Raw genomic sequence first — 18,792 nt, forward strand, 5'->3', positions numbered from 1 at the left:
TATGCTGCTCCTTAAAAACCTTCATTTTATTTTTTTAAATAAAGATACAGTTTTTTGCCCTTATGGCACATTATTATTCATTCTATCTGAAAAAGTCATATTTCAAAATGTATCATGAAAACTCTATTAAATAAAATCTTTCCTAGTTTTGTTATTTCAGAATAAATCATCCCATCTTTCTTTGAACATCTTGTCCCTGGGTCATAGTTTTGTGCTGAGAGCCTTATTTTCTTTTGGTATGAAATCATTTGCAGTCTTTTGCATCTGCCTCATATTGTTTTATTTCAAACCTGTACAATAGTTCTCAACATTTTAATGGTGTGACTTTTAAAAAGAAATTTATTGGTTATTTTGTTTATATTTCAAATGTTATCTCTCTTCCAAGTTAAGCGCCTTATACTCCCTGTACCATCTGCTTCTATGAGGGTTCTCCCCCAATCACCCACCTGCTCCCAACTCAGTGCCCTAGCATTGCCCTACTTTGGGTCATCAACTCTCCTCATGACCAAGGGAATCCAATCCCATTGATGTCAAATAAGATAATCCTCTGCTACATATGCAGCTAGAGCCATGGATCCCTCCATGTATACTCTTTGGTTGGTGATTTAATTTCCAAGAGCTCGGGGGGGTAGGGGTTGGTTGGTTGATATTGTTTATTTTCCTGTGGGGTTGCTAATCCCTTCAGCTCCTTTTGTCATTTTTCTAACTCCTCCATTGGGGTTGCCCCACTTAGTCCAATCACTGGCTGAATGCATCCACATCTATATAGGTCAGGCTCTGGCACAGTTTCTCTGGGGAATGCTATACCAGGTTCCTATCATTAAAGTACTTCTTGGCATTTACAGTAGTGTCTATGTTTGGTGTCTGAAGAAAGTATGGATCTCTAGGATGGGCAGCTTCTGGGTGGCCTTTCCTTCAATCTCTGCTCCACTCTGTGTCCATGCATTTCCTTTTGACAGGAGCAATTCTGGATTAATATTTTTGAGATGGCTGAGTAGCCCCATCCCTCAAATGGGGGCCATGCATATCTACTGGATATGGTCTTTACAGGTTCTTTCTCCCCATTTGTTGTATATTTCATCTAATGTCACCCCTGATGGATACTGGGAAACTCTTGGGTTCCAGGCATCTTGGACTTTCTAGTGGTTATCCCTAGTTCCCCATCCTCTACTGCTACACACCTCTGTTCAATTTCCTGAACCTCTATAATTATCACCCCATCCCCGCCCACACCTGATACTGCCCCTCTTTTTCACTCCCCCCTCCTCTCTCCCTCCAAGATCCCTCTCTCCCTCCCTCCACTTACTGTGATTATTTTTTTTTTTTTACCCCTTCTGAGTAGGACTGAAGCATCTGAACTTTGGTCTTCCGGGTTTCATATGGTCAGTGAGTTGTACTGTGTGTATTTCATACTTTTTTTTATTTGACTAATAGGCATTTATCAGTGAGTACATATGATGTACATATGATGTGTGTTCTTTTGTAACTGGGTTACCTCATTCAGGATGATGTTTTCTAGTTCCATAAATTTGCCTTGCAAATTTCATGAAGTTATTCCTTTTACTAGCTGTGTAGTACTCTGTGTAAATGTATCACATTTTTTGTATCCATTCCTCTGCCCAGAGACATCTGGGTTCTTTCCAGCTACTGACCATTATAACTTAGGCTGTTATGAACATAATGGAACATGTGTCCTTGCTATATGTTAGAGCATCATTTGGGTATATACCCAGGAGTGGTATAACCAGGAGTGGCCCTCAGGTAGTACTGTGTCCAATTTTCTGAGGGACCATCAGACTGATTTCCAGACTGGTTGTACCAGCTGGCTATCCCAGCAGCAATGGAGGAATGTTCCCCTTTCTCCACATTCTGCTGTCACCTGAGTTTTTGATATTATCCATTTCAATGGTGTAAGATGGAAACTCAATGTCATTTTGATTTGCATTTCCTTGATAACTAAATATGTTGAACTTCACTTTAGGTTCTTACCAGCCATTTTGAAATTCCTCAGTTGAGAATTCTTTATTTTTATACTCCATTTTTTATTGAGTAAATATTTTATTTAATATATATATATATATACATTTCAGATGTTATCCTCTTTCCTGGTTTCCCCTCTGAAAACTCCCTATCTCCTCCCCACTTCCTCCTGCTCACCAACCCAACCACTCTTGCTTCCTGGCCCTGGCCTTCCCCTATACTGGGGAATAGAACCTTCACAGTACCAAGGACCTCTCCTCCCACTGATGACTGACTAATCCATCCTCTGCTACATATGCAGCTAGATACATGAACACACCATATGTTTTCTTTGGTTGGTGGTTTAATTCTAGGGAGCTCTGGAGGTACTGGTTAGTTCAAATTGTTATGCCTCTTATGGGGCTGCAAACTATACCCCATTTTTAAAATAGGGTTGTTTGGTTCTTTGGAGTCTAACTTCTTAAGTTCTTTGTATATTTTGGGTATCAACCCTCTATCAGATATAGGATTGCTAAAGATCTTTTCCCAATCTGTGAGTTGCCATTTTGTCCTATTGATAGTCTTTTGCCTTACAGAAGCTTTTCAATTTTATGAGGTCCCATTTATCAATTGTTAATCTTAAAACATAAGCCATTTTGCGTTCTGATTAGGATGTTTTCCCATGTACCCAAGTATTTGAGGCTCTTCACTACTTTCTCTACTATTAGATTCAGTGTATGTGGTTTTATGTGGAGGTACTTAATCCACTTAGACTTGAGCATTGTACCAGGAGAGAAGAATGGATCAGTGTGCATTCTTCTACATGCTGACTGCCAGTTGAACCAGCACTATTTGTTGAAAATGCTGTCTTTTTTCCACTGAATGGTTTTGGCTTCTTTGAAAAAGATCGAGTGACCATAGGTGTGTGGGTTCATTTCTGGGTCTTCAAGTCTATTCTACTAATCTACCTACCTATCCCTATACCAAAAACCATGTAGTTTTTATCATTATTGCTCTGTAATAGAGTGTGAGATCAGAGATGGTGATTTCCCCAAAAGTTCTTTTATTGTTGAGATTATTTTTTCTATCCTTGTTCTTTTGTTATTTCAAGTTAATTTGAGAATTGCTCTTTCTATCTCTGGGAAGAATTGAATTGGAATTTTGATTGCATTGAATCTGTAGATTGCCTTTGGTAAGATGGCCATTTTTACTATGTTAATCCTGCTGATCCATGAGCATGGGAGATCTTTCCACTTTCTGAAGTCTTCTTTCATTTATTTCTTCAGAGACTTGAAGTTTTTCTCATACAGATTTTTCATTTGCTTTGTTAGAGTCACACCAAGATATTTTATAATATTTGTGACTATTGTGAAGGGTGTCATTTCCCTAATTTCTTTCTCAGTCCATTTATGCCTTGAGTAGAGAAAAGCTGCTGATTTGTTTGAGTTAATTTTATATCCAGATACTTTGCTGAAGTTGTTTCTCAGCTGAGGAGTGTGCTCATGGAATTTTTTTTTGGGGGGGGGTGCCTAAATGTACTATCATATCTGCAAATAGTCATATCTTGACTTCCTCCTTTTCACTTTTTGCCTAACTGCTCGAGTACTATATTGAATAGATATGGAGAGAGTGAACAGTCTTGTATTGTCCCTGACTTTACTGTGATTGCTTCAAGTTTCTCTCCATTTAGTTTGATGTTGGCTATTGGTTTGCTGTGTGTTGCTTTTATTGTGCTTAAGTATGGAACTTGAATGGAGTAAAACTTTAAGGCAGTTTCTCAAGCTGTAGTGACCTCTAATAATAATTCTACTTTGCTGCTACTTCATAGTTCTAGTTTTCCTACTGTTATGAATCCTAATGCAAATATCTCATATGCAGGCTATCTGATATATGGCTGCCCTGGTGGTCACGGCCTACAGACATAGAACTCCTTTATAGACTTTGCATTTAGCTGCTTTAAAAAAATTCCTTCTCATCATTTGTTTAAAGTAAATTTAATTATAATGTCTCAAGTATTTATTATGGATTTATCTACTTGGTATCTCTCAAGTTTTGTGTTCTATTAAGATTCTTCTCTGTGATTAGGTGAAATTCATTTGTTGGAGAGATCTTCCCTAAGTCATTTCTTGTACCCCATACATTCCCTTCTAATTTTATCTATTTAAATACTACTGCTAACAATAATTCTAATACTACTATGGCAATGGTTCACAGCTTCTCTGTGGTCTTTGCTATCTCCTTCTTCCCTAGTTTTCTTTCCTTTCTGAGAGACCCTGGCTCTGCTCAGTGTTCTGAGCTTTTTAGCTCATTACTCAAGATATTCTTTTTAGTTTTTCTTAGCGATAGACTTATTTTAACTTTTACTTACTTTCACCTGTTCTCCGGGAGAAATAGAGAAGTGTGATACTTATTTATCTTTTTTAAGAAATTAAGGCATTCTTTAAGACATAAAAGGGCTGGTAGGTAGATGTACCTTTATCATATTTCCAAATCCATCTCTGATTCTCAATTTGCTATTTCTGTCTATTTTCACACCTTGTCTTCCTTGAGATCTTTCCCTGAGCCTACGGGAAGATTTCCTTCAAAGGGAATGAACTTTAGTTGTATTCCATAAGTTACATATTTCTGTGGTAGTCCTTCTCAGCCTTTAATAGCTCAAAAACAATCTTAATTGGCTTCTTATTGGCTTGCATCATATTTCATTTCTAATACAAGCAAGAACTCACAACCTAACTCTAGTTGGAATAACTATATATTTGTGATATTTGTGGGTAATATTTTAATGATTCAAGTCATTTGTGGCCTTATATGAGATATAGGGCTCACTGCTTTAGTGAGGTTAGTAGATGAGCCATGAGTAACAGCACATAGCTCTCATACAACTCAGTCCTGCAATTTCATGAGCCCTACTATCCTCCAGCATACCTTACTGCCTCCTTTTGTAGCAATTTGTAATAAAAAAAATCACCACAAGAGCTGAAGTCAGAAAGTAATATTGCATCATACCTCTTCTTTCTCTTGTTAACAATTTCATGTATAATGCTACATTCAAGGTAGTGTTTACCAGCACAAGATAATATGAAAACTATTATATAAGTATACATCAGTAATGCCTGGGTAGAAATAATATTCTTGATGTCTTCATATGGAAATGAGTTTCAGCAGCTTTTGTTATTCAATAATACATTGCAATTTATGATGATCTGGTAAGTATCTAAGAGGATTTCACAGTGACGAGCATAAATAGTATATGATTGCAATACCACATTATATTGAATGATGACTGATTAGGAACAGATGTTGTCTGGTTAATTAATCCTCATAACTAGAATAGATATTTTTGTAGCTAATAGACGTTGAAAAACTTCCCCAAGTTGAAGTTAAAAGTTTTTGATTTTCTGACTTCTACCCAGTACTTTTCCTCTGCTCTTCCATAATTCATTGTTTTTCTATACTTTATCTGATGATGTTATCTTGCATATGAGCTAATTCTGTTCTCTTTGCCTGTAGGATTTGATACCAGTATTTTGCCAATTTGCAAGGATTCACTTGGCTGGATGTTTAATAGACTTGATACAAACTATGACCTGCTATTGGACCAGTCAGAGCTTGGGAGCATATACCTTGATAAGAATGAGCAGTGCACCAAGGCGTTCTTCAATTCTTGTGACACTTACAAGGACAGTTTGATATCTAATAATGAATGGTGCTACTGTTTCCAGAGACAGCAAGGTAAAAGATGAGGCTGCTGTGATGGAATTAGTTGGCCTGCATTTCAAATTTTATCTTTTCCCTCATAATAAAAAATATTAGTACTATCCAATGCCTCAGTCATTTTAGTACTTTTTCTAATTTGAATGTTTAATGAAAGACCAAATAGGCACTATTTTGAACACAATAATTGTGCTAAAGATACAAATATTCTAAATAAGATGGAAAATAGTAATTAATATTTTATATTAATGTATTTCATTATAGTTCCCATTATGAACCCGCAAGCAGCACACAGAGATATGAGAACATAGATATTAAAAGTAATCATTGAAATTAATTTGCTATCTGCTTTGCCCACAGTGTAAAATAAATGGGGTTTTTATCACTATACAGTGGAGTTTTAATGTTCCATTTTGTGATCTTATTAAATGAGTTGCATGAACCATGCATTCACTGTGAAGTTATTTTTACTCATTTTATTTTCAAAATTACTTAGTCTTTCAATCTTTCCAAAGTGGTTCGTAGCTTGTTAAAAATTTGCTAGTGAGACAGTATTCTAAAACTCTGCAAGAAGTAAGACAAAGGAAATAGCAATTTGTGTTCGTTGTACAACTTTTAAAATAAATTATACATTTTTTAATTAAAATAGAATCATATCACATATCCTTTTCTTTCTCCTTTTTCAACCCCTCCCAGATATAGCCCTTCCAATGCCTTCAAGTCTAATAGAGATAAAAGTAGACTTCAAATTAAGGATCATACTGCCAGAATGAATGTTATATATAAAAAGCATGCAGGCAAAAGTACCTAAACATCCTCACATTATGTTAAATATGTAGAAAACTAAGGAATATTTATGAGAGTGCTAGTGAAATACACTGGAAACGAGGTTAATATGGTAGAGTTAGTACTGGAGTGCTTTCCAATCTTGAAAGCAAAAAGAGTGGACAAGGTATTCAAACTATAGAAATTATTATCATACCTCATATGAAATTATAAAAATTGCTTTGCTAACAATCATGTTCATTTAGCAATAGCTCAAAAAATTAGGGAAGAAATAATTGCCTACATATTGATTAGAAGTGAATCTAATAGGTTTAGCTCAGAGGTGCCCTTACCTATCTGTAAATCACTTTAAGTAAAAAGAATTTTGGTGAGTGGAGAATTTAGGAGATTCTCAAAGGGTCTAGGAGCAAGGAAACCATAATCCAAAATATTTTCTTTAATAAAACATCTATGTTAGGCGAAAAAAATATAAAATTGAATTGACTCATTAAATGTTTTAAACTGCACACATTTGTGAATACACACTACTGACTTGATTACATATGCATTGTATGTAATGAGATATTCCATCTCACATGACATTCTAGCCATTTATAGCTAGTGCACTTTAAAGAGTAAAAAAGTAAATTCAAGTGTATTATCATTAAAATGTGCTCATTCACATATTCCTATATTTAACACTTGCCATTTCAGTTTTGTCATTTGTTATGTCTTTCATGATTATTAATAAACACTGAAAACTACTCACACATGAACAGACATGTGTAATCTACAAAGCTGAGTTCATTGAGCCTGAGGATGAATGATGGATGTGATGGTCCCAAAGGTGGGAAGGAATATTTAAAATTGTATGAAAGTATGGTTGAATTTAAATTAGTAAAAGTTCAGTTTGAAAGATAAAAATATTTTTAAAAACACATTCAAACATGGCTAGGATTTCGAGTACATGTAAGCACAAATCTCTACTTATAAACATAGAAAAATTAATTTTCTTTAACAGCACCTTAAAGAAGTCTTTTTCATAAAATTGGAAACTTGACTAATGCCATGGCAGTGAGATAATAAGAGAAAACTTCTTATGAGATATATCAGTATATCTTGATATATATTCTTTATTTTAAGGAAAAGTTAAATTGTATCAATTTAAAAATGAACTACCATCAAGTAGTTAGCTTCTAAAATCAAATTACTATTTTCACTTTTTACTTTGTTTGCTAGAATATTTTTGGCCTCACATACTGACATAGAACATATACAGCTTGTGCACATTATTTTTTTCTACTATGCTTTTTAAATTTGAATTATTTTGATATTCTCTTATTGAAAATTTTTAAATTATTTGAATTGTATTGTATATTTTCCCTTCTTCCTGGGACCATTCAATGAAGAGGAAAAGAATTATTTTGATATTTTATTGTCCTTTGACAGCTATAATTCTTTTCTGTCTCTACCTATCTAAAAGACAAAAATTGTACTTTTTTTTCTGGTGACATTTGTTTAATATTTGAACAAATATTTTAACATTAAATTTCAATAATACATATTGTATTATACCTATATAGAATATTCAAATTATCTACACATGTGTTCATTTAGGTCACTGATTGTAAATACAATGCACATAATATATACTTACAAATTGGCTTTCAGTACCTTAGACTCTTTTGAAACATGACTTACAAAACTTTACATTATTATTCTCTAAAAGTTACTTACACATTTGAAACCTTTGTGGAAACTAAAAAGACCAAGATATGACAATAACATTTTAAAATAAAATAATGGATAAATGTTCAACGTTACTGGGGAAAAGCAGAATCTTTTGCATACTATGTTTTGTAATGAAAAACTCATTTTTTCCTATTATTCTATAGCCTATGTTAATTGAGAGGGAAATGAGTTAGTTTTTTAGTCAGCAATCAACTGGATTTATATGGCAGATTTATAAACGGAAGTATATTCCATCATCTATAACTATGTTATTTTTGTTTTTCATCAAATTTCGGTCAATTCAAAAAAATATCAGAAAGTGCTACCATAGCTAGAACTTACTACATTGCTATACTCTGTTGTGTATCTGTAAGTAGATATTTCTGTGCATGTCTATCATGATATATCCACACATACGTATCCACATGAATCCATGACCGCAGATGGATAGCATGAGTCTTACGGTGATGAAAATACTTGCTTGAGGCTGAAGGCTTACAGATGCACTGTTTGCTTTACAACATCCTTGAAGTACTGTATTTGATGTCCTTGCAGACCCACCTTGCCACACGGAGCTCAGTAACATTCAGAAGCGACAGGGGATAAAGAAGCTCCTAGGTGAGTCACAGCTCACTCTTCTGAAGGTTTTATTGCTTATATAAATAACCCCAGGGAAACAGCAACATAAAATCAATATTAATCCAACAAAGACAGCCTGCATTAAAGTTCATCAGCAAAATTTATGAACTTTTGGAAAGCCACTGAACTTACCTTTATTACCTCAGCATTTGAAGAATATAATGTCTGTTTAACTGCTCTAATATCATGTTCATATTTTGAAAGTTTTTAAGTATAAAAACGATTCAAGCAATACTAAATTTAAGAATCAGCAGAAGTGTCTATTTGGGCATTAAACATTTATGAATCGATGTCACTATGTATATGAAATTTAAGCAACTGATTGTACACATGTAGTGAAAGTATTCTAACAGAAATCTGAGCAGGATTTTTGTGGTTTTCATTAGAGAGTTGTCAAATGTAGCTTTTATTAAGTAAGTACTGATACACATGATAGCAGATCGATAGATAGATGATAGATTTCATATACTATAGCCCATGTTTCATATATTATATGCCATATATCAATATTTCATTATTAATATTATATGTATACTGATAATTATAATTTATAGTAATATATTTATACCTATCAGTATATTCTCAATATATTAATATTTTATGTATTACATTCCAACATAGTTTCCCCTCCCTCCACACTTTCCATTCCCCTACTCCACTTCCCCTCTCCCCCCAGGTCCAGTATTTCTCTTTTTCCCATAAAAAAGGAGCAGGTTTCCCAGTGATGTCAACCTAACATGGCATAACAAATTACAAAAAAAAAAAAAAAAAAAATCTAGACACAAATCCTCATTGTGAAGGCTGGACCAAGCATCCCACTATAGGGGAAGGCAAAAGAGTCAGAGATGTACACCAGTCACACTTTTAGGAGTCCTACAAGAACACCAAGCTATCAGACTCAGACAAGGTCTTTGATTGTTAGTTCAGTATCTGAGAGCTCCTATGAGCCCTGCTTAGTTGATTCTGTTGGTCATATTTTTACCGTACCTACCTCTCTGGCTCCTGCAATCTTTTCTCCCTTCTATTCTGCACAGCTCCCCTGGCTCTGCCTAGTGTTCTGGCTGTGGGTCTCCCATCTGTTACCATCACTTGCTGGATGATTATCCTTTGATAAAGTTTGGCGAGGCAACAATTTATAAATACAAAAGAATATCTTTAGGGATCATTTCATTGACATTTTTTTCTCTGGCCATGTTTCTATCCTGGGAGTCTGGACTGTACAGACTCTGATTCATGGACACCAAGGTTAGGCCATATGTGGGAAAACTCTCATGGTATGGATCTCAAGTTGAATCAGACATTGGTTGATCACTCCCATAAGCTCTTTGCCAACATTACTCCAGTACATCTAACAGTCAGAATGGATTAGTTGTAGGTCAAATGTTTTGCTCCTGGATTAATGTCCCTGACCCAGTGCTACTACTGGGATCCTTGCCTAAGTATAGAAGATTGTCGCTTGGCACTACATCTCCTTCCTTGCTAGAAACTTCATTAGTGTTATTCTAGTAGATTCCAGGGAGTTTCCACTGCACTAAATTCTACAAAAAGCCCCAAATTCCACTCATCTTTCCAAGCACACTCTCTGTGTCAAAGTTTCGTGGTTTTATTTTTTTCATATTGTTAAAGAATTCTTAGCCCTGGGTTTATCTTTAAAACAGTTAATTCATTTGTCATAAAATGTCTTACATGAAAAACTGAAGATTATAATAAGTAGTGGGGAAATTTTCTTCTTAAACCATGACAAATACTTATAATGATATAAATCATGAGTAGAGATAATATACTGATGCATGAGCATGTTTATGCAACTCAAAGTTTCACATCATACCATGAAGAAATTATTATCTTTGAATAAACATTTTAGAGTTGATAAGGGTCGAGTCATGCTGGAATCTATTCTTCTCCTATTTGAACGTATTTTAAAATTACATTTAATTACCATGTTAGAAGAGTTTCCTTACTCTTCCTTTATAAAATAAGAACATAGATTGTAACACTGAATATTCTAAATGTTCTTTCTGATGATACATAGATAATTTGGCCAGCTGTTCTGTCAGGGTAAAGACACATGTGTACCAACGTGCATAACAGTTTGCATTTATATTTGAAGTGCATCTACTATAATTTCTAGAATTCCCTTTTAAATGTCCTGCCATGAAAAGTGATTATAACATATTTTTTCAAACAATAATAATTTAAATATTTCAATACTACAAAGATTCTTTTTATTCGATGGCCTTCGAACTGCAAATGAAACTCAAAGATTTTCTACATTGGTATTATTTGTTTATGTGAGTTCACAGGTTTCTGGTAAATTATATTTGAATAAAGTATATCATGTATTTATAAGACATATAAAGCTTTTTTGGATGTAAAATTATCCTATAGATATAAACAGAAAATAATGTTCATAGTTTCTATATATATTAGATATGCCTTAACTTAAAAAAATGATGATTCTGTTCATATGAACAAATAAGCAGAGAAAAAAATGAAAATGCCTGATCATTTAAAAGATGTATCTTATATTGGAATGTTTCTCAAGAACGGTTTTTGTAGAAATAATCATTTTAAGAACTAAACATTCATCATTACATATATAATGTGTATTGTGAAATGTTCTACAAATAAGAGTAGCTGCCTTTCCGGAATTTGTTAACTAGAATTTAAGCTTAATGGGTAGGGTTGATATAACAGTGAAAACCAAGAAATGCCAAATATTTTCAAAAAGAGAAGATATTACAGAAGAGTGTTAACACTATATAATGGCAATACACACAGAGAAATTCACACACACACACACACCATGCAGACGTGTGTGTGTGTGTGTGTGTGTAGGAAGGCCTTTGTGCTATGAGTAATAAAATAAAAGATGGTGTAATAGAGAAGGATTTTAACTAACCTATTCAGTGTAACAAACTATATCATAAAGAAACAGCTTGGTGTAGAATAATTGTGTAGCATATCAATACAAATTTTGGAAAATGAAGCAAGAAATGATTTATAATGAGACAGTTGAGAGTCTTGTATGCTGTTCTTAGTGTTCTGAAGTATTTAATATAAGCATAGAGCCAGTCAGGTTTTGATTTTAGGGCATTAATGCAGAATAATTGCCTGAAAATATGGGTCATTAATAAATTACTTTTGTATTTGTGTGTGTAACCATGTATTTCACAGGACAGTACATTCCACTCTGTGATGAAGATGGTTACTACAAACCAACACAATGCCATGGCAGTGTAGGGCAGTGCTGGTGTGTTGACAGATATGGAAATGAAGTTGTTGGATCAAGAATAAATGGTGTTGCAGATTGTGGTAAGAGAAAGGCTCATTTCTTACAATTTTCTAGCATACTGTCTTAGTCAGGGTTTCTATTCCTGCACAAACATCATGACCAAGAAACAAGTTGGGGAGGAAAGGGTTTATTCAGCTTACACTTCCATACTGCTATTCATCACCAAAGGATGTCAGGACTGGAACTCAAGCAGGTCAGGAAGCAGGAACTGATGCAGAGGCCATGGAGGGATGTTCCTTACTGGCTTGCTTCTCCTGGCTTGCTCAGCCTGCTCTCTTATAGAACCCAAGACTACCAGCCCAGGGATGGTCCCACCCACAAGGGACCTTTTCCCTTTGATCACTAATTGAGAAAATGCCTTACAGTTGGATCTCATGGAGGCATTTCCTCAACTGAAGCTCCTTTCTCTGTGATAACTCCAGCTGTGTCAAGTTGACACAAAACTAGCCTGTACACACACCAATGTGTTAAAGACATTTAATGAGGCCATTCTGATTGTAGAATCTGTGGAATATGTATGAATGTTTGGGGTGAAAAGAAGACTTGATATTTGCAGATTTTAAGTTGTATGATAGCAATAAAAATATATTAAACAGACACATTTGAGAATTTAAAGACTAATGAATAAAAGCTGAGTTCCATTTCCTACTTCAACTCAAAATGTCTGCACAAGCAGACATTTTCATTACTGAGATGCTGAAAAACATAAGTCTATATCCTAACAAAATACCATTTCAACTCTGCAAATTCCCAAAAAACAGACTAAAACATTACTGTTTCCTTATGTTTAACTATAAAAAAATATATATTAAGTGTCCATTATATTTGATGTTCTAATACTTTGTGAACATGCATTTTGTGTGTCTTTAAAAAAACTATATAAGAAATCAGTAGCATATGTATTTTAAAGTTTTCAATTTACACCAAAAATGATTTCCAGAATGCAAGATTCATATAATATCTCTGTTACACATATAGTTATCTATAAATCTATGGAGACTTATTACTTACAGTATGCACAAAACCCCAATGATGGGTTGAATGTAAACCATCCCTATCATAGTATTATGTTGAAACATTTGTTCCCCAAATTATGAAGCTAGTTGCGAGCTTATGAAGTCCTTGCAATGTGGAGTCTAGTGGACTTTGTAGGTTTGAGCCCATCTAAGTTTGGTGTGGATTTCTCCTTTCCGGATGGCCATGTAAGATGTACATACCATAAGTTCAAAATCTTCTAGCACTTTCCCAGCTGTTCTTGTTACCCCAGCCACAATGCTTCCCTGGTATAATGGACCATATGCTTTAAAATCTAGTTCCAATTAAACTTTACTGAATTTCTTCATGTTTACCAAGTATTTAGTCACAGCAAATAGAGAAGTAGATACTCTCTCATTCAATCCCATAAAGCAGAACTAATAGGTTTTCTTTTCACCAATATCAATAAACATAATGAAAATTAAGTACTTAGTGGTGACTTGCCTCTCATATATAATTTTAGGCTCATAAATAAAGATCACTTAAGAAGAAATAAATAGTAAACAATAATACATAAACATATAATTTTCCCTTCCTGTCTTGCAGTTGTTTATTACATAAGATTTTCATAGCTTGATTTTTTTTTTTTTTTTGGTTGGGGCATTGCCTATATAATCAAAGCAGCAACAAGGCTTCAATACCAGACATAGTATTAAAAAAACAGAAAACATGCCTTTATAATGTCTGTTTTAAAATTCTTGTATAGTCAATGGCTTCATCTACCTGTGATATCAGTAATGGATAAATTATTTTAATTTTTATGCTACCAGTGAGAATTATATGCAAAAGAATTAAATAAGTGAGTAAAATTATTTTTGTGAAACTTTACTCTGGGTTTTCTTATGTTCCAAATATAATATATACGATTATGGAATTTAAGAACTTTATTCTTCACATAGAGCGGTAGTTTCAGTATGTTGTGAAAGCCACCAATTTACACCTACCTAAATACCTTAATAGAATTTATAAGAATTAAGAATAAAAATATAATTTGAGGACTTAATATATGTTATAGTTACGATAAGAGATGTGTGAATTGTTATCTCAAAATATTAGCAGTTAATTCTAAGTTAATATGAATGTTAATTTTTTTGTTGCTCTAGTAACAGACAAAAATTAATTCACTAAACTGCTGGCTTAATCAACACAAGTTTATCTCATTTAGTTATGTCTTAAACATTCCAACACATGTCACTAAACTATACATAGTTTAGCAAGCTGTTGCTGTTTTTAGAGGCATTCTAGAAAAATCAATGTCCTTGGCTGTTGTATGTTCTAGAGTTTTATCATGTTCTTTGGATCATGTACCCTTTCCTCCAAATTCAATATACAACCTTTCCAACTGTTTGGACATTCTTCTGTAGTTGTATGTCTAAATTACACATATCCTAGAGAAAATTACTTGATTAAAGGTAACCAAGTAATAGTGAAGTTACCCCAGACACTATTCAGTCACAAAGTCTCTAACTGAATAATGCTTATAAAGTTAACCTTTAATATAAAATAGCATATATATCTGATTTTAAAATTTAGGAAGTATATATAGATGTTGCTAAGCAATTGTTTCACCTCATATGCTTGTAGGTGTAATTTAAGTATTATATAAGATTAATAGTCTGATGTGATATTCTATAAAAACTTGGGCTGAGGTCAAATTTACCAAACTAGAATCTTACACAGCATAGTGCTTTGAGGATACACATTTTAACAAGTGAGAGTTTTAGCTGAGAACAAACTTCCCAAAAATGGATTTTCTTCTCATCTTCATTGAGATAAACAGCAAAAACAAATTTATTAAATTTTCCATTTTTTATTATTTGTATAACTCAGAAATCAGTTCATTGTATACTCAAGTAAATATGATGCTTGCTTTTGTAGCTATAGACTTTGAGATATCTGGAGATTTCGCAAGTGGAGATTTTCGTGAATGGACTGATGATGAAGGTGAAGAAGATGACATTATGAATGATAAGGATGATATTGAAGATGATGATGAAGATGAAGGGGATGATGATGACGATGGGGATGTCCATGATGGATATATTTGATCAGTAACAGCTAATGTCAATAAATTCTACATTTTTAATATTTACAAAATAATAGCATATTGAGAATTTCCTTCTTATCCCTAAACAAAGTGGTTCTAAACCTGACATATATTTTGTATAATTATTTCAAATATTGAAGCTAAAATCATAGAACTTGATGTTAAATTAGAATTGTTTAATTTCAGTTTTCATATGCCTTAGAAAAAAAGAAAACACATATGGGTTGCAGCCTGAATATAGAAAGTTGTAAAGATTACTATAGCAAAAATTTCATAAGAAAATACTATGTAATTTTTCCACAAACAAAATAACAGTGAATGTGTGCTTGGGATCATGTGTGTTGCTTTTATGACAGATTGTATAAGTTAAATTTAAAATAGGTAACTAATGACCTGAACCACAATAATTTCATCGATTAACTCATGATGTTTACTTCAATTCAAATTTGGCATCTTCCCAAGACTTATAGTTGGTATTTTAAGAAAAACAACTCATGGTAAGAGAAAGTGGTAATCTTTTCAATCGTGAAGTTATACTGGGTATGATTAAATATTATATGCAATGCAAACTATGGAAAACTTTGGGTTCTGAAAGTTAAAAACTTAAGATTTTTCTTTCTACTTTTTAATTTAAATAGCATTGCATAACATGTGGATTTTTAAAAATATTCCTTGACAACCTCATTTCTCAGTTTCTCTCTCTTTCTGAGTAGTAATCATGTATAGAATTTCAATTAGAAGGAGAAACAGACTTATTTCAACCCCTTTTTCTATAAAATATAATTTATTTGTCCCAAGATCAATTTTGAAAATATGAACTCTCAGTTTTCATTTAGTATAAAATTTTGCATTTGATCTTGGAATCATGCCATTTTTGTTAGTGGTATTGAAATTAGAGACCATGTTGTATGGTGCCTTGCAAAAATAGAAATAGAAAGGGTTAGCATGTATATCAGTATAGAAGACTAGGCAATGTGTAAGCACACATAATTAACAAATTATTGCTATTTAAATACTGCTAGAATGAAGAAAATGGAATATGTTTCTTTCTTTTTTTCTATTGTTACATAATCCCATATGGACTTGTTCATAATTATTGTGAAGAGTAGCATTTAAGATTACCTGTAACGAAAGTTACTTTGTTCACTATACATCAGTTAGCATGTTAATTAATTGTGTAGACATTTTGACATACCACCACCTTTGGGTATATCACACCACTAGTTTTGTGCTCATAATAGAAGTGGGAAAACCTGTTGAATTTTACACATTGGTATCTTTCACTTCAACAGTGAATTTACAGATTTCCAGGAATATCATTCATAAGAACACAAATTTGGTGAACTCTTGCCATTTAATTTATATACAGTAAATAAAAACTTTAATGTTGAACTTACATAATATTTAAGCTATAATGCATTTTCTTTTTTTTACTGTTTATGTATAGTTTACAAATAAAGAATCTTGTAACCAAAGTAAACAGTTCCTTAATGATTTTCTTGGGTATACATAATAGCATGAAGAGTTTTTAATTTATTCCTTAATTCTGCAAAATAACATACCACAACAGAGCCAATAAGTTTTTCTCAGTTTATTTTTAAGTTTTTAAACCTGATTTGTTAGTGTCTTGGGTAGAATATATTTATCTTTGTTTGTTGGTTTATTTTAATCTGTTTATTTGTCAAAATATTGAGAAATAAATACTTTTCTTTCCAAAAGAATAGCATTTTAAATTTTATTTGGGTCACATTGTTAACCAGATTCCTATAGTAAAAATGAAATTGAAGAATGACTGAATAACTTTTGTCTATTGAAAAAATGTGTATTAATCATAAAAATTTAACTTGAGATAATCACAAAAGAATATAAAGCAAAAGTAAATACAGATATTTAACCTAATACCATGTTCCTAAAGTATGCTTTTATAGTATCATCATCATTCAGGCTTCCAGGAAAGCAACTAATTTAACAGTGAATTCAAATATGGAAACAGTACAGTACTTATATACCACTTAATAATATAGAATTTGCTTTTGATTAAAAGTCTCTATGTTAAAACTCTAGTGCAACATAGATGCCAAGATTAACAAACTCTAGAAAAAATATTTTTCACAGTAAATATATTTTAATGTACATGTATAAAAGTTTAATTTATGGCCGGTATTAAGGGCTTGGACAACATGCAATTCACTTTACCTCTGCTAAGTTAGTACAGTAATACCTGGACATTTATTCCCAAGAGAGACATTTGTCTTAAACCACTCACTATCCTGGTAGAGGAGATTTATCAGTGAACAAAATAATCATGCAGATGGAATTCTAAGTATTAAAGTTAGACAGTATACATATATTTCTAGTACATTAATTGATATAGTTATATTTTCTACTATAATGCATCAAGAATTTTATTTTACAGATTTAAGTGCAGAAGGACTTTTGAACTTACAATTCTTTCATTCTGATTAGGAGGTTAAGGAATCATCTTTAGCTAAAAGAAAGAATCTAATGTTTTATCGTGCTTTATGCTGAATTCTTATTCATGAGCAAGAAAGCAAACTAAGATAATATTTTAATCTCCATTTTATGACATTATTTTTCAAAACATAGCAGATCAAAAACCATTTGACAGTTTTAATTAGAACCAGTCAAATATTAAGCATTGAAGAAATTGATACAAAGTATTTAATGAAATTATTTAGTGTTTCTGGTATATCACAAATCTACAAATTAGCAAATAGTGGATGTGGGGTGGTGTGCTGGTGGTTTGTGTGTGTGTGTGTGTGTGTCTGTATATCTGTGTGTGTGTGTTTGTGTGTGTCAGTCCAAATAATATGTCAAGATCTGGTCTAGTGGATAAATTTTAATGAGATATCTACCATTCATATCATAAAATCAAATCCAACTATTATAAAAAATATCATGGATAATTAATAAAACAGATACTAAGAGAGCGTTTCCCTGCATTCATTTCACAGTATTTCACACAAAGCTTAAGAAGCTATTAAACACAGCTTATAAGTGTTGATTCATTTGTTCTGCTTATAGCATAATCAGAGGAAACAGTTTTAGAGAATTGCATAAATTAACTCATACTATATAAGAAATGTTTTGATTATTTGTTTCTTATAAAATTAATACAGCTTTAGCTGCCTGCAATTAATAGGATGCTATACACAGATCACTTTTCAAGATGCCTCATATTCATGGGAAAAAAGTATCTTGCTGTTTATATTTCTCTTTTGATAGCATGCAAATTACCTTCCTATACCAAAGACATGGGACAGTAGAGGTAAAGGTGTGACGGTTCTACATAGTCACCTGCTCAGCATCTCCATGTTCAATGAATACATGTTGTCATCAGCAATGGGCCTTGAAGTCATTATATGGAAACTTACCTATAGTCTTGAAAACAGTCTGGGTTGTTTTGGGTTCCCTATAGAACTCCTTGGGCCAATTAGATGTGACCCTATCTTGGTACCAGAAGCTTCATTCAATGACAAAAGGACACTTAAGACTCTGTCTCCCCATTATTTGGCAATTTAATTTAGATCACCCTCTTATATGCATATATTTTAGGAAGTTTCTGTTGTATTAGTTTTCCATACTA

General features: G+C 32.9%; 1 protein-coding gene across 6 annotated transcripts in view; it reads left to right on the plus strand.

Annotated features, from left to right (window-relative positions):
* Positions 1–16,906, plus strand: part of Spock3 (sparc/osteonectin, cwcv and kazal-like domains proteoglycan 3) — a 406,102-nt gene extending 389,196 nt beyond the window's left edge. For 4 of the 6 annotated variants that reach the window (NM_001252620.1, NM_001252621.1, NM_023689.3 and 1 more), the window contains 4 exons: positions 5,470–5,691; positions 8,725–8,787; positions 11,986–12,123; positions 15,017–16,903. In NM_001252620.1, coding sequence (NP_001239549.1) covers positions 5,470–5,691; positions 8,725–8,787; positions 11,986–12,123; positions 15,017–15,186 — 593 coding nt within the window. In that variant the 3' untranslated portion in view covers positions 15,187–16,903. Of the gene's footprint in view, positions 1–5,469; positions 5,692–8,724; positions 8,788–11,985; positions 12,124–15,016 lie in introns of all 6 variants that reach the window. The other 2 variants (XM_006509517.3, XM_006509516.2) reach the window with 1 other exon arrangement.
* The last annotated feature ends 1,886 nt before the right edge of the window (positions 16,907–18,792 follow it).

Source organism: Mus musculus, chromosome 8 (assembly GCF_000001635.26).
Source record: "Mus musculus strain C57BL/6J chromosome 8, GRCm38.p6 C57BL/6J".
Classification (NCBI taxonomy): Eukaryota; Metazoa; Chordata; class Mammalia; order Rodentia; family Muridae; genus Mus; species Mus musculus.